This window comes from Mchenga conophoros, linkage group LG12 (assembly GCF_057382185.1).
Source record: "Mchenga conophoros isolate Kocher_MC1m ecotype Shallow Benthic linkage group LG12, M_conophoros_male_GT1.1, whole genome shotgun sequence".
NCBI lineage: Eukaryota > Metazoa > Chordata > Actinopteri > Cichliformes > Cichlidae > Mchenga > Mchenga conophoros.
In genome coordinates, this window is record NC_140537.1 from 38,028,794 (window position 1) to 38,042,336 (window position 13,543).

At 42.4% G+C, this 13,543-nt stretch overlaps 1 protein-coding gene across 2 annotated transcripts; it reads left to right on the forward strand.

The window, feature by feature from the left end:
• The first annotated feature begins 2,687 nt into the window (after nucleotides 1-2,687).
• LOC146563212 (GTPase IMAP family member 8-like) lies at nucleotides 2,688-13,044 on the forward strand. Of its 2 annotated transcripts, XM_085295647.1 has the most exons (5): nucleotides 2,688-2,932; nucleotides 3,016-3,053; nucleotides 4,375-4,426; nucleotides 8,252-9,406; nucleotides 9,492-13,044. In XM_085295647.1, exons 3-5 carry the CDS (start codon nucleotides 4,408-4,410, stop codon nucleotides 11,051-11,053), a joined length of 2,736 nt encoding a protein of 911 aa, XP_085151773.1. In that variant the 5' UTR covers nucleotides 2,688-2,932; nucleotides 3,016-3,053; nucleotides 4,375-4,407; the 3' UTR covers nucleotides 11,054-13,044. The 2 variants fall into 2 exon arrangements, with proteins under 2 accessions (XP_085151773.1, XP_085151772.1); XM_085295646.1 differs by lacking the exon at nucleotides 3,016-3,053 and having other exon boundaries at nucleotides 2,847-2,932.
• Nucleotides 13,045-13,543: the final 499 nt, after the last annotated feature.

Consider the following 13,543-nt stretch of genomic DNA (forward strand, 5'->3'; position numbering starts at 1 on the left):
GGTCCACTTTTTTGGTCTTAGTGAGGACTCGAGCAGCAGAGTTCTGAATGAGCTGTAGTTGTCTGACTGATTTTTTGGGTAGACCTGTAAAGATGCTGTTACAGTAATCAGTTTTTCTTTGGCACCAAAGACTATTACTTCAGTTTTGTTTTTGTTTAGCTGGAGAAAATTGTGGCACAACCAGTCATTAATTTCCTCAATGCATTTACCAAGAGCCTGTACAGGGCCTCGGTCTCCTGGTGACATTGTGATATATATTTGTGTGTCATCTGCATAGCTGTGATCGTTTATTTTGTTGTTCTTTATAGTCTGTGCCAGTGGGAGCATGTAAATGTTAAACAGAAGAGGTACCAAGATAGAACCTTGGGGAACTCCACATGTAATACTCTTCTGCTCAGATGTGAAGTTACCTATTGCTAAAAAGTATTTCCTGTTTTCTAAGTATGTTTCCTCCAGAAGGTTTGCCAATTATCTATGAAGCCCACATCATTTCTGGGACACCACTCAGACAGCCAGCAATTTAAGGAGAATATGCGGCTAAACATGTCACTCTGATTGGGGAGGGGACCAGAGAAAACTACAGAGTCCCACATTGTTTTGGCAAAGTTACACAACAATTCAATATTGATTTTAGTGACCTCCGATTGGCGTAACCGGGTGTCATTACTGCCGCCGTGAATTATGATTTACTGAATTTACGTTTACCCTTAGCCAGTAGTTTTAAATTTCCCTTAATGTCGCCTGCTCTGGCCCCAGGAAGACAATTGACTATGGTTGCCGGTGTCTCTAGCTTCACATGTCTGAGAACAGAATCATCGGTTAGACACATGAACGGGTTGGTGGTGTACCTGGGGCTTCTGTTTAAGACTATGCTTCCTCCTCACCGTGACCCAGCCGCCCTCTTTCCCCAGCTGCTTGGGGTCTGCCGGGGAACAGCTAGCGGGGCCTACGCTATCTTCGGCTGCACCAGCTACAGGGGCCTGGCTAGGTACGGGTGAATGAAGGGTGCGAAGCAGAGTCTCCAATTCAGTAATCCTGGCCTCCAGAGCTGCAAATATGGTACAATTGTTACAGGTATCATTACTGCTAAAGGAGGCTGAGGAGTAACTAAACATCTGACACAATGAGCAAGAAAGTGCAGGAGGGACAGGTGAAGAGGCCATGGTGCTAACAAGTCGGCTATGAGCTAAGCTAAGCTAGCGAAACAGTAAAAACACAGTGAGTGAATACTTTGGCTACAAGTTCGGTAGTGAGTACACAGAAAGTGTGTTTTGGATGAAGCACGTGAAGATTATACTATGAAAAAAGAATGTATTTAACAGTTTTCAATTAAATTGCTAAGCAGATAAGCTACTCAGAAACACCACTTGGAACAGGAACAGGAAGTGATACTGTACCGCAGAGACAGCGAACACAAACTGACAGCGCCTCATTTTTCCAAACTCGTAATATAGGGATGTTGTCATGATGGGCTGTGTGGCAGGCCACAAAGGTGGACCCAAGAGCAAGACTCAAAACCAGGAGGGTTAAACTTAAGGCGCAACTTTTATTGCTGGAAAAACACTTCTCATAGATAAACTCACAAAAACAAAACTCAACACCGAACAGAGACGCTTGAAGACAGGCCCACTAGACCATGCCAAACAAACGGCACGTAGAGGACACAACACTACAAAGGCAAACACAGGGCTTAAATACACAGTTGAGTAATCACGGAATGGAAAACAGGAGGGAGACACAGCTCGGAGAAATTAGGGCTAACGAGACGGGGAAGTAAAACTGAATACACTGACATAGGACTGGAACTATCAAAATAAAACAGGAAACAATTTACAAAGACAGATTTGACAGAAAATATAACCCATAATACAAAATCAAACCAGCACAAGTCAAGAATCAGAACATAAATCATAATCTAGAAAACCACCAAAATATAAGAAACAGAAACAGAAAAAAGCAGACGTGTTGGGTAACATACTGAAGATTTGTCACCTAGTATAAATTGTTACATTTTGGGAGTGAGAACGTGTTGAGTAATGACAGTAAAGTCTTTGAACCAAAACTAACAGCCCCCACTGATACACATGATACGTCATAACCCTGATTCCAAAGTAATAACCATGGAATCTGATTCTTCACCTACGCTCTAGTGTTCAGTCAGTCACCCTGCTGTTCAAAAATTATGTTCAGTATTTACAAATCACACTTGTGGTGTCTAATAGACTCCAATTTGTTCATCAAGATTGAGAGTCATCTTGAGAAAAAGTTAAGCTGAAGAGAAAAAGCAGGAGCAACAGTAACAGGCACGCACACTCACATTTTTGTTGTGACGATCTTTGTCTCACACTTTTATTTGTAACCGTCGTTCCTAACACAGCAGGCTGGAACAGGCCCTGCATTCTTTTGCTTTCTGACAGATTAGCTGTAGTCTGTGGAGTTATTAACTTTCATGCTCTCAGCTTCTCACACAACCACAATGCACGCTGCATTAAAGTGACAGAGGGCAAATGTATTCTTTTAAACTTTAAACAACGAACATCAGACCGACAACACATCAGGATGTCGTACAGAACATCGGTGCAACCAGACGACAAACATGAAAGCGCACCGATGCAGATGTTTTGTCATCTGTTCTGCATGGATCCAGCCTCTGAACGTCGACACAAATCTGTACAAATATACAAATATAAAGCATAAATTTGTGTCGAGTAGACTCACCCCACCCAAACACCAGCACACAGAGTATGGGTGGGTGGTTGTTCCCACCCAATCAAAAGTGAAGAAAAGAAGGCTCAGAGAAAACATGAGCACTGTTTCTAACTTCTGATTGGGTGGGCAGCGTTAAGCCCGCCTTCATACCGTCGTCAGAGGTGAAACCAAACAAAGAAGCAGGCGCCATGTCTCACCTGTGAACTCAGAGGACGACAAACAGGTAAAGCACAAATTTATCTGCTGTTTTTTCTGAACAGTGAAACTCATCACTAAATGTTTTTTCATGCTTTGGATTCTCTGCAGGTCTGCTGCACCTTTGTTAGCTGTGTTTGTGCTGTGAGGTGCGTCGTGATTCTCTTTGTTAATAGTTTCACTTTGATCGTTACTGCCTTTAATATACTTTTGATTTTTCCTCATTTACATCTTTTCTTTATGGCTGCAGAGAGTGAACCTGTGTGATATGATGCAGAACTATAATTCCTAATATTTGTTTTGTGCTTTTATCAAATTACTGCACAGAATGAGCAGAAACATGAAACTTAGGTTATTTGTTATATAACATATGATGACATCAGTGATTTCCTCTGAGCAGACAGAAAGATTGCATATAAACTGGAGGGTGAGACAGTTGAGTGAAGAGGAATATTTTAATATTTTATCTATATGAAACTTTTAATCTCTACTGAAACTGCCACAACTCCCCCCTCACACACACACACACACACACACACACACACACACACCTTTTTTGCAGCTGCTCACCTGTACCCAGCGGGCTGGAACAGGTCCTGGTATTCTCTTTGTTGCAGATGTACCGCCCACACTCAGATTGTGTTTCACTTACTGGAGTTTTTAGACTCTCGTGATCTCATCTAATCATCGTTCTCAGAAGCGTTTGCTAAATTAATCCTTGTAGTAAGATGTGAATGTGATTATGATCCAGGTGATGTGGTCTATGGTTGGTCGTTTCTGTCCGACTGTTTGGAATAATCTTAGTCCAATTATGCACTTGAATGCAGCACACATGAGTGGATCAAATGGATCCATCATAATATTCTTTAATTAAAACTCATTCAAGTAATATCTTCTTGTGCACAGTAGGCCTCCTGAAAGCATAAATGATCTCTGAGGTTGAGAACGTGAAATAAATCATCCATGTGTATAAAACACTTCTACATGTGTTCAGACTGAGGTCCCCTGATTCTTCAATCTGGTTGATCCCTCTTTCAGCCGTTACTCATGATGTGGGCGACCGTGGCTCAAGAGTTGGCAGTTCGTCTTGTAATCGGAAGGTTGTCGGTTCAAGCCGGGGCTCGAACAGACAGTCTCGGTCGTTGTGTCCTTGGGCAAGACGCTTCACCCATTGCCTACTGGTGGTGGTCAGAGGGCCCGGTGGCACCAGTGGCCCCAGGGCAGCTGTGGCTACAATGTAGCTGCCATCATCTGTGTGTGAATGACTGAATGTAGCAGAAAGCACTTTGGGGTCCTCGGGGACTAAGTAAAGCGCTATACAAATACTATTTACCATGTCTAAATGTAACTTGTGTTGCACTCTTTTTTTCTGCCGTTCCATTCGAACCATTCATGCTTACAGCCCTTTGTCCACCTACCATCACATGTTGTGTGATTCAAAGAACCTAAAATACTTTTTTTTCCTTCCAGTTCATCCCCAGGTCTTTTCAGAAAATCGACATCATGGCAACCAAAACAGCTGGTGAGTCCACTCACATGTTATTGATCAGCAGTGAGGACTTTGCACTCACACCGTCCACAGAGAATAGATTTAGAGAGTAACTGTGACATCTGTTCAGGTATTGGAAGTGAAAGTAAGCAACAAACAGGTGCAGCAGCAGGGTGGAGCAGGATCCAACTGCCATGATCACACTGTGCTGCAGGTTTTAGGAGCAACGTTGGCTGATAAACATATCCAACATGCTCACAGTTCTGCCAACAATAACAACTTACAAGATAATCCAGTGTAACACTATCTGTACTTTCCAAAGGTTTAATGCTTGGAAATCAGGATTGTTGACCTTCACTAAGCATCAGTATCAACAGTTTGACCACGATGCCTAGGCCCAAAAATCACACAGTTGGAATCAGGTTGCAAGAATTGAAATGTGTCCCAAATATCTGGATCCCATCAGAGGCTAGTTTCATAAAGGAGATTGGCAATAGAATAGAATAGAATAGAATAGAATAAAATAGAATAGAATAGAATAATCCTTTAATGGTCCCACAGGGCAGAATTTGGTTCTAACAGCAGCAAAAAAAAACCCCACACATACAAACAAAACAGGACACAGTACAGAAACACACAAACTATATTAAAAAATATATTAGCTCAGTAGGTAGAGTGGTCCATGATTCCATGATCGGAAGTTCGGGGTTTCGATTCCCCTGAACAGCTACCCTGAGGTACCCCTGAGCAAGGTACAATCCCTACACACTGCTCCCCGGGCGCCCAATCGCTGCCCACTGCTTCACTGAGTGAATGGGTTAAATGCAGAGAGGAATTTCCCCACGGGGATCAATAAAGTACACTTTCTTTCTTTCTTAAGCAGAATCAGCAGAATCAGCATACTTTATTAATCCCTAAGGTAATTATGTGGGTTACAGTTGCTCCAGTACAGTAACAGAAACAGACTAGACTATTTAAGAATACAATATGTTAAATATTGCTGCTGTTTTAATTCCCCGCGGATGTTGGGTCAAACATCGCACTGCTGCTCAGCACTGTCGCGTGTTTAACTCCTCCACTGCTGAGCAGTTTTCAACAGTTTAGTTAAAACTAAAACTTTAAAATCCCGGAGTGTTCATGCACACAGACTGAGAACCTGAGCTCATGGTTTTATTCCACTTGTCGGACTGCTTTGGACACTGTGGCTCCATTAAAAACCAGACTGCCTAAAACTAAATCCAAGTCCTGGCTGAACAGCACAACCCGAGCTGTCAGAAAACACTTATCTGACATTATTCTGTCAAACTGTCACAACCTGCTTGTTTTATTTAAAACCATTAACTCTGTTCTTGGTGCACCACATACTGAATGTATCGAGCCCTCGTCTGCAGCCTGTGAAATTTTTTTCCCCTTTTTATTGAGGTCTCCTCCACCAGGGCTCACATGTCTCCTTGTGCTCGTGACCTCTCAGTCACTTTAAAGAAGACTGTTGGTTGTTTTAAGCCTGCAGGGCAAATGATGCTGTCCCTCCTCGACTCTTAAAAGAGATGCTACCTACAGTTGGGCCTTTGGTTCTTGAGCTGGTAAACCAGTTTGATGTCAAGTGTAGTCCCTAAAGATATTCAACATGCAGTAGTCAAACCCCTGATTAAAAACCCTGCTCTTGATCCTACAGTTCTTGTAAATTACAGGCCTATCTCCAAATTACATTTTCTTCCCAAAATTCTTGAAAAGATGGTTCACAGCCAATTAATGACCTTCCTGGAAAAGCAAAATGTTTTAGAGGTTTTCCAATCTGGTTTTAAATCCTTTCATAGCTCTGAATCAGCACTTTTAAAGGTTTTGGGTGGGCATTAGGGGCACAGCACTGGAGTGGTTCAGGTCCTACTTGGAGGGGCGAACATGTGTCGTCCTCCGCTCCTCTCTTGTGTGGTGTCCCACAGGGCTCAGTTCTAGGCCCCCTCCTCTTATCTTTATACTGCTTCCTCTTGGTACTATACTGAGAAAACATTGCATTTCAATCAATCAATCAATCAATCAATCAATCAATCAAGGCTTTATTCGCCACATGCAGGTTGCCCCACTATACACACACAACACAGACATTACACATAAATGTCCACAGCACAACATTATGGAGCACGTGACAAGCCGCAGGGTTGGGTAGGGGGTGAGGAGTAGTCCGAAGCAAACACAGCAGCCATCCTTTTCCCTTTTATGCTGATGACTGTCAGATCTATGTCCCTCTAAAGGAAAAAGGCACATACTCCACACATCAGTGTCTCGATGACATTAAGGCTTGGATGTCTGTTAACTTTTTAAAATTCAATGATAAAAAGACAGAGGTGATGTGTTTTGGTAGCCCCACTGAGACCCCAATGTGTATTTAGATACCTTGGCCCAATATGTTAAACGAGCTGTCACAAACCTGGGGGTGAAAGTGGACTGTGATCTGAAGCTTGACAGATTAACTCAGCTAACTAAAATAAAGCCAATTCTTTCACAGCAGCACTTTGAGACAGTGATCCACGCCTTTGTTAGCGCTAAGTTGGATTACTGTAATGCACTTTATATTGGGGTCAGCGCATCATAAATTACCCATCTACAGAGGGTGCAAAATGCTGCAGCTCATCTTTTAACTGGCACTTGAACGTTTCAGCACATTTCCCCTGTTTTAGCTTCACTTCACTGGCTGCCCATTCATTTTAGGATTCATTTTAAAATTATTTTATTTACTTTTAAAGCTCTCCGTGGCCTAGCACGATCTTATCTCTCTGGGCTGCTACAGCTTTACACACCTATCCACTCTCTCAGGTCAGCTGATCAGCTGCGCCTGAATGTACCCAGGACTGGACGTAAACTTAGAGGAGATCGTGCTTTTGCTGTAGCAGCTCCAGAACTGTGGACCGATCTGGAGCAGACTCCCCATACTCCATGTTCACAAAACACATCTAGACTGGTTTTGCAAACTCCCATGCACCTTGAAGTGTCCTCTAGAGGGTAAAGAGCTGGTCCAGTGCTCATAATTTGCGTTTAAGCTGATGATTCATTAACTAAATTCCAACTTTATCCCAACTCTATACTGTCTAGTGTAACGACAGTATAAACAGTTTAGTATCAGTGTAGAGGATGGACATCAGTCAAGAAAATCTACTGAAGCTCATATTAAAGATTTTTGTGAGTTGTGATATTTTTCCCTCTTAGGGTTTCCCCACCCGCCAATATAACCCTTGACTGTACTCATTTCACTGTTACCATTTACAACAGGCAACAGAAAATAGTTATTGTTTTAAAGCTATCATTCAATGCAGGTGTCCGCGATAACAGATTCAAACTGAGTACATTCATTAGAATTTAGATTTATGCACTATCATTATTTCATTGTTATATTAGTATAGCACAAGGTTCAGTTACCTTTGTATGAAAATTGTTCATAGAAATGTTCTTCAACAAGTTACTTTTTACTTTCTTACACTGAGTACATTTCAGAGCCTGTACTTTTGGACTTTTACTTGAGTAAAGAAGTTGCTTCATTTCTTCTACTTAAGTAAAGAAAGTTTGCACCTTTGCCACCTCTGTCCAACAATATCAGGCCAGTGCCTTTAAAACCTGCCCAGAAGCCTATCCTCCTTAATAGAGGGCTGACATGGCTGTTCAAACTTAGCCCGGCCCGTCATCAAGAAACCATATTTGAAAGTGAAACTGCCAGCGCTATCACTAAGCAACCTGTTTTAAGACAAAGTTATAAGTGATTATTTCTCAAGTGATATGATTAACAATTGCAAACTATGTAATGGAATGTGACGTAAATATGTGTTTCATAATTTTTGATGTAAAATAACTTTTTTCTAATTGCAGCACGTGAACTCAGGATAATGCTGTTTGGAAAAAGTAATGACAAGAAATCAGCGCTGGAAAAGCTCCTCGTTGGGAAAAAAGAGTCTAAAGGTTTTGGAGGAAAGCAATCTGGTGCTGCTTCTGGAGAGAGGAACAGGAAACCTCCCACAGTTGTAAAAACACCCAACATCTTCAGTCTGCCTGTGAATGAGCTGTTTAAAGTGATGAAGAGCTGTGTGAGTCTCTGTCCTCCTGGACCAAACGTTCTGCTGCTGTTAGTCAAACCTTCTGATTTCACTGAGGAGAACAGACAGACTCTGAATTTGGTCCTGAGCTTGTTTGGTCAAGATGCTTTTAATCACTCCATCGTCATCCGAACGCATAACGAGGAAGGGAATAACTCAGTGGATAAACTCATTGAAGAATCCAAACAAAGGCAGCAGTTCATTAACTTTGACAGGAAAGACTCCTTCTCAGATTCCTCAGAGTTGATGGAAGAAATGAATGAGATGGTGAGTAAAAACTGGGGAAAATATCTCATGTTAAAAGAAGAGGCTAAACCCAATCTGAAGTCCAGTCTGAACCTGGTTCTGTTTGGGAGTGGATCATCAGGGAAGACGTCAGCAGCCAAGGCCATTTTAGGTCAGACTGAGCTTCATTCAGCCTCCAACTCATCAGAGTGTGTTAAACATCAGGGAGAGGTGTGTGGACGTTGGGTTTCCCTGGTGGAGCTGCCTGCCTTGTATGGAAAACCTCAGGAGGCAGTGATGGAGGAATCACTCAGGTGTATCTCCCTCTGTGATCCTGAGGGTGTCCATGCCTTCATCCTGGTCCTACCTGCAGCTGCCATCACTAATGAAGACAAGGGAGAGTTAGAGACCATCCAGGATGCATTCGGCTCTCGAGTCAATGACTTCACCATGATTCTGTTCACTGTCAAGTCAGATCCGACAGATCCAACTGTTTTAAGCTTTCTAAAGGAAGACAAGGACATCCAGGAGCTCTGTGAGAGCTGTGGAGGAAGATCAGTTGTTCTCAACATCAAGAAAAAACAGCAGATCCCAGAGATGTTTGAGATTGTGGACAAAATTAGTCAGCCTACAGGACAACTGTGCTGTTATACAACTGCAACATTTTTACACGCACAAATGGAGAAAGTCTTAAAACTTGTCACTGGTAAGTAATTTAGATTTTCTATTTCCAATGACCCACTGAGTCCTGATCTAACTCTAAGTTAAATGCAACTGTTTTCATGTTTTAGGTGGTGAAGTTGGAGAACAGGACTCAGACTGTCTCAGGATTGTGCTGATTGGGAAGACCGGCTGTGGAAAGAGCTCTACAGGAAACACCATTTTAGGAAGAGATGAGTTTAAAGCTGAATCAAGTCAAATATCAGTCACCCAATGTTGTAGGAAAGTACACGGTGAGGTGGACGGTCGTCCCGTTCTTGTGGTCGACACTCCTGGTCTGTTTGACACAAGTTTGTCCAATGAGGAGGTTCTAGAAGAGCTGGTGAAATGTGTCAGTCTTTTGGCTCCAGGACCACATGTCTTCCTGCTGGTGATTCATATCGGCAGATTCACAGCAGAGGAGAAGGAGACACTGAAACTCATCAAGCAATTCTTTGGGAAGAATTCTGAAAAGTTCACCATCGTTCTTTTAACCAGAGGTGATGAACTGGAGCGTAGCAGATTGTCCTCAGAGGACTACATCAAAAACAACTGTGATCCTTCCTTTAAGAAGCTGATCTCTGACTGTGGAGGAAGATACCATGTGTTCAATAACAATGACAAACAAAATAAAAAACAAGTCAGTGATCTGATAGCAAAGATTGACACCACGATGAAGAACAATGGAAGGCGCTGCTTTACCAACAAGATGCTGCAAGAGGCTGAAACTGCGATAAGGAAGGAGATGCAGAAGATTTTAAAGGAGAAGGAAGAAGAGATGCAGAAAGAAAAGGAAGAAATGGAAAGAAAATATAAAGAAGATATGGAGGCCATGGAGAAAAGAATTGATGAAGAAAGAGAAAAGGAGAGAATACAGAGAGAAAAAGAACTCGAAAAAATGAGAAATAAAATTAGAGAAGAAGAAGAGAAGAGAAAGCAGGAACAGGAAATCAGGGAAAAGGAGAAAAGGGAAAAGGAAGCTGAAGAAGAAAGACGCCGACAAGAGTTTGAAACAGAACTTGAAAAGCTGGACAAACAAATTCAGTCAGAAAAAGAGGCAAAAGAAAATGTGGACAGAAAACTGGAAGAAGCCAGAGAAGAGATGAGAAGAAAACAAGAGGAGTGGGAGAAAGAACAGAAGGAATGGTGGGACAAACAACGACAAGACGAAGACAAAAGACGAGAGGAAGAGAAAGAAAAAATGGAAAAACTCCAGGAAGATTATAACGAAAAGCTGGAATGTGAAAAAACCAATAAAGAAGAGGATCAAAGAAGAAGAGAAGAGGAAATAAAAGGATTGGAGGAAATTCATAAGAAAACTCTGGATGATCTAAAGAAGAAACATGAAGAGGAAGCCAGAAAGAAAGCTGAAGAGTTCAACCAAGCCCAGAAGAAACACATGGATGAATTAGCAAAACAGAGGGAAGAACATAAGAAGGAAATGTACGACTTAGTGAGACGTGTGACCAAAAAGACTGAAAACTTGAACAAGATCAAGAATTTAATGCATAAACATGAAAGACAAATGAAGAATCAAACTAATGAGGAGGACATAGAAGACCTCCAGGAAAAACAAAAAGATCAACTAAATGAGTTGATGAAAAACATTTTGGGAGAAGAGCTCAGCAGCTCATCAGCCTGCAGCATTTTATGAAATGAAACGTCAGATGTTCTTCTCTTTCTGTCATTTAGATAAGAGAATCTTTAAAGTAGCACAGAAACTGATTAGTGATCATCAGTCTCAGCAATGTCATTATTAAACTACAGGTCATCTAATTCATCTCATGTATAGTAATTAGCTGTTGTTACATGTTACATGCACTTCTGTGTTCCTGAGTTCTAACATTGATTTACTTTTAACCGTCCACTCAGGCTGCTCTGTGGTTTTAGTTCGACTTGATTTGACCTCTGCTTTCGATACGGTTGATCACCACATTTTATTATCGAGGCTAGAACATGCTGTTGGTCTCAAAGGCATAGTCCTATCTTAGTTTAAATCAGATCTCTCAGAGAGGACTTTCTCCGTTGCTATGGGACAATACTTTTCCTCTTCTGCCCATATTTACTGTGGTGTGCCCCAGGGGCCTGTTCTTGGTCCTACTTTGTTCTTCCTGTATATGCTGCCTTTGGACTCTACTTTCGAAAAATATTAACATCTCTTTCCACTTCAATGAACTCACCCGAAACTCTGGCTGATTGGGACCCACACCCAGTTTCACACCTTGGCTCAGGCGATTAGAGGATCATCAGGGGGTCCTTTTGTCCCTCTGTGGGGGGAAACTCCCACTGGGTTTATATCTGGGACTCTCCACCATTTGACCTTAGAACTGAAGAAGCTTCTCGGATGAGAGGTGAAACGTCTTCAAGCAACTTAAAGAAGTCCAGACGCTTTTCTTTGCAAGCTCCTTTGACTGTTCACTTTACAAACACGTCAGATCAGATACAAGGAGCTGAATTCACGACACAAAGAGAAAAAAAGTGGCTCGTTTATTTCACTGAAATGTCATGTGACCAACTCAAAACGGTTCTCTGTCGTTTGTTTGGCCCCCACGTGATGGTGTGTGTGCCCGATGACACCAGGGCCTGCTTCTAATGAGACGACCTGTGGTGTCCTCCCAGGTCTGGACAAGGCATCACTGAGTTCCTGGACAGTCTGAGGTCCAACCTGATGGTGTCAGGTGGACAGAAACATAATGAGGTGCTCTGTTGGATTTAGGTCAGGCGAGCTTTGGGGCCAGTCAGTGATATTCATTTATCCTCCAGGAAGTGCCTGCAAACTCTGTCCACATGAGGCCGGGCAGCGCACCAACGTAGAGTCTGCAGTTAGTGGAGGATTTCATCTCCGTACCTAATGGCAGTCAGGGTGGTGGTATCTAGCCTGTAGAGATCTGTCTGTACTTCCCTCCATGGATTTGCCTCCCAGACCATCACTGAGCCACCAAATCACTGATACAGAATCATGTTACACAGATCGTGTATGTCGATCGCTCTCCTTCAAACATCTGCATCAGTGCAGGCTGATGTCTGATATCTGGCTGTCATCTGACTGTTGTTCCTCCTCTGCCTGTTCATTTTCTCATTAAAATAAACATTAATAATCATTCGTCCACTGTCACTTGAACGCAGCATGCATTTGTGATCTTGTGAGAAGCTGAGAGTGTGAAGACGATCTGTTTGTCCGAGGCGACCGACTCTGCACGCACAAAGATCGCAGGGCCTGTTCTGGCCTGCTGCTGTTTGCAGCTGCAGTAGCACCAACGCAGGAAGAGTCTGACGATCAGAAACATTCATCAGGACAACAGTCAGATTAAAACAGCTGAACCAGTTTCATCAGGTGAACGAGCTACGTGGAAGTTTTTTGGGTCATTATCCATCTGCACTGTAACACTGGCTCCACCATGTTGGTCTCATGACGTGGTTTCCTTCAGATCATTGGCTGTTTCTCTCCTCCCGTCAGTCCGGTACTATCGAACCTTGGCTTCGTGTGTTTGTCACACCTTTGGTCTTTTGTCTGAGTGTATCTGCTTCTGTTGTCATAAACATGACTAAACTGCCAGTCAGTCAACTGTCCAATTACTTTTGACACTCTGAAAATGCTCGGCTTTGTTTTTTAAACATGAATAAAAACTTTGGTTTAAGATCCTCTGCAGTGACGAGCAGTCATCAACACAGTGTCGTTATTCAGATACTAACAAACTTATCTGTCTCTGTAAACACCTGAGATATCACAGAATGAAGCTTTGAGTCGTAGCAGCACTCGGACCTGTGGAGCAGATGGCTGAGCTGATGTGCTCGAACACGTCTGAACACTACGTGTAGATAACGTGCAGGGACTTGAAGCAGGGCAGACATTTAGAAGGTGAAAGTACAAACATGTGGCCGCGCTGTGTGTAAATATGTCAATAAAAACGGAGCTCAATTTTCTCATAAATAAATATTTTGTTCATTTATCCTCTAAACGGTTTAAACTGGAAAATGCACCATCGTAAGAAATATATGAGCGCAAACCTTGACACGCCTGGACCGTCTACTCATGTCGTTTCTCCATCACCCTGGTGGTGGCCTCTGACGTAAAGAGACAAAAACGACAGCTTGTAAAATAATAAACGGCAGCGTTTATTTCTAGGAGCTCAGAGATAACGTA

What these genes read in the sequence shown, in the direction of transcription:
- LOC146563212 (XM_085295647.1), top strand. An exon ending in AGTCTTAAAACTTGTCACTG is followed by an intron (nt 9,407 to 9,491) that starts GTAAGTAATTTA and finishes TTCATGTTTTAG; the next exon opens with GTGGTGAAGTTGGAGAACAG.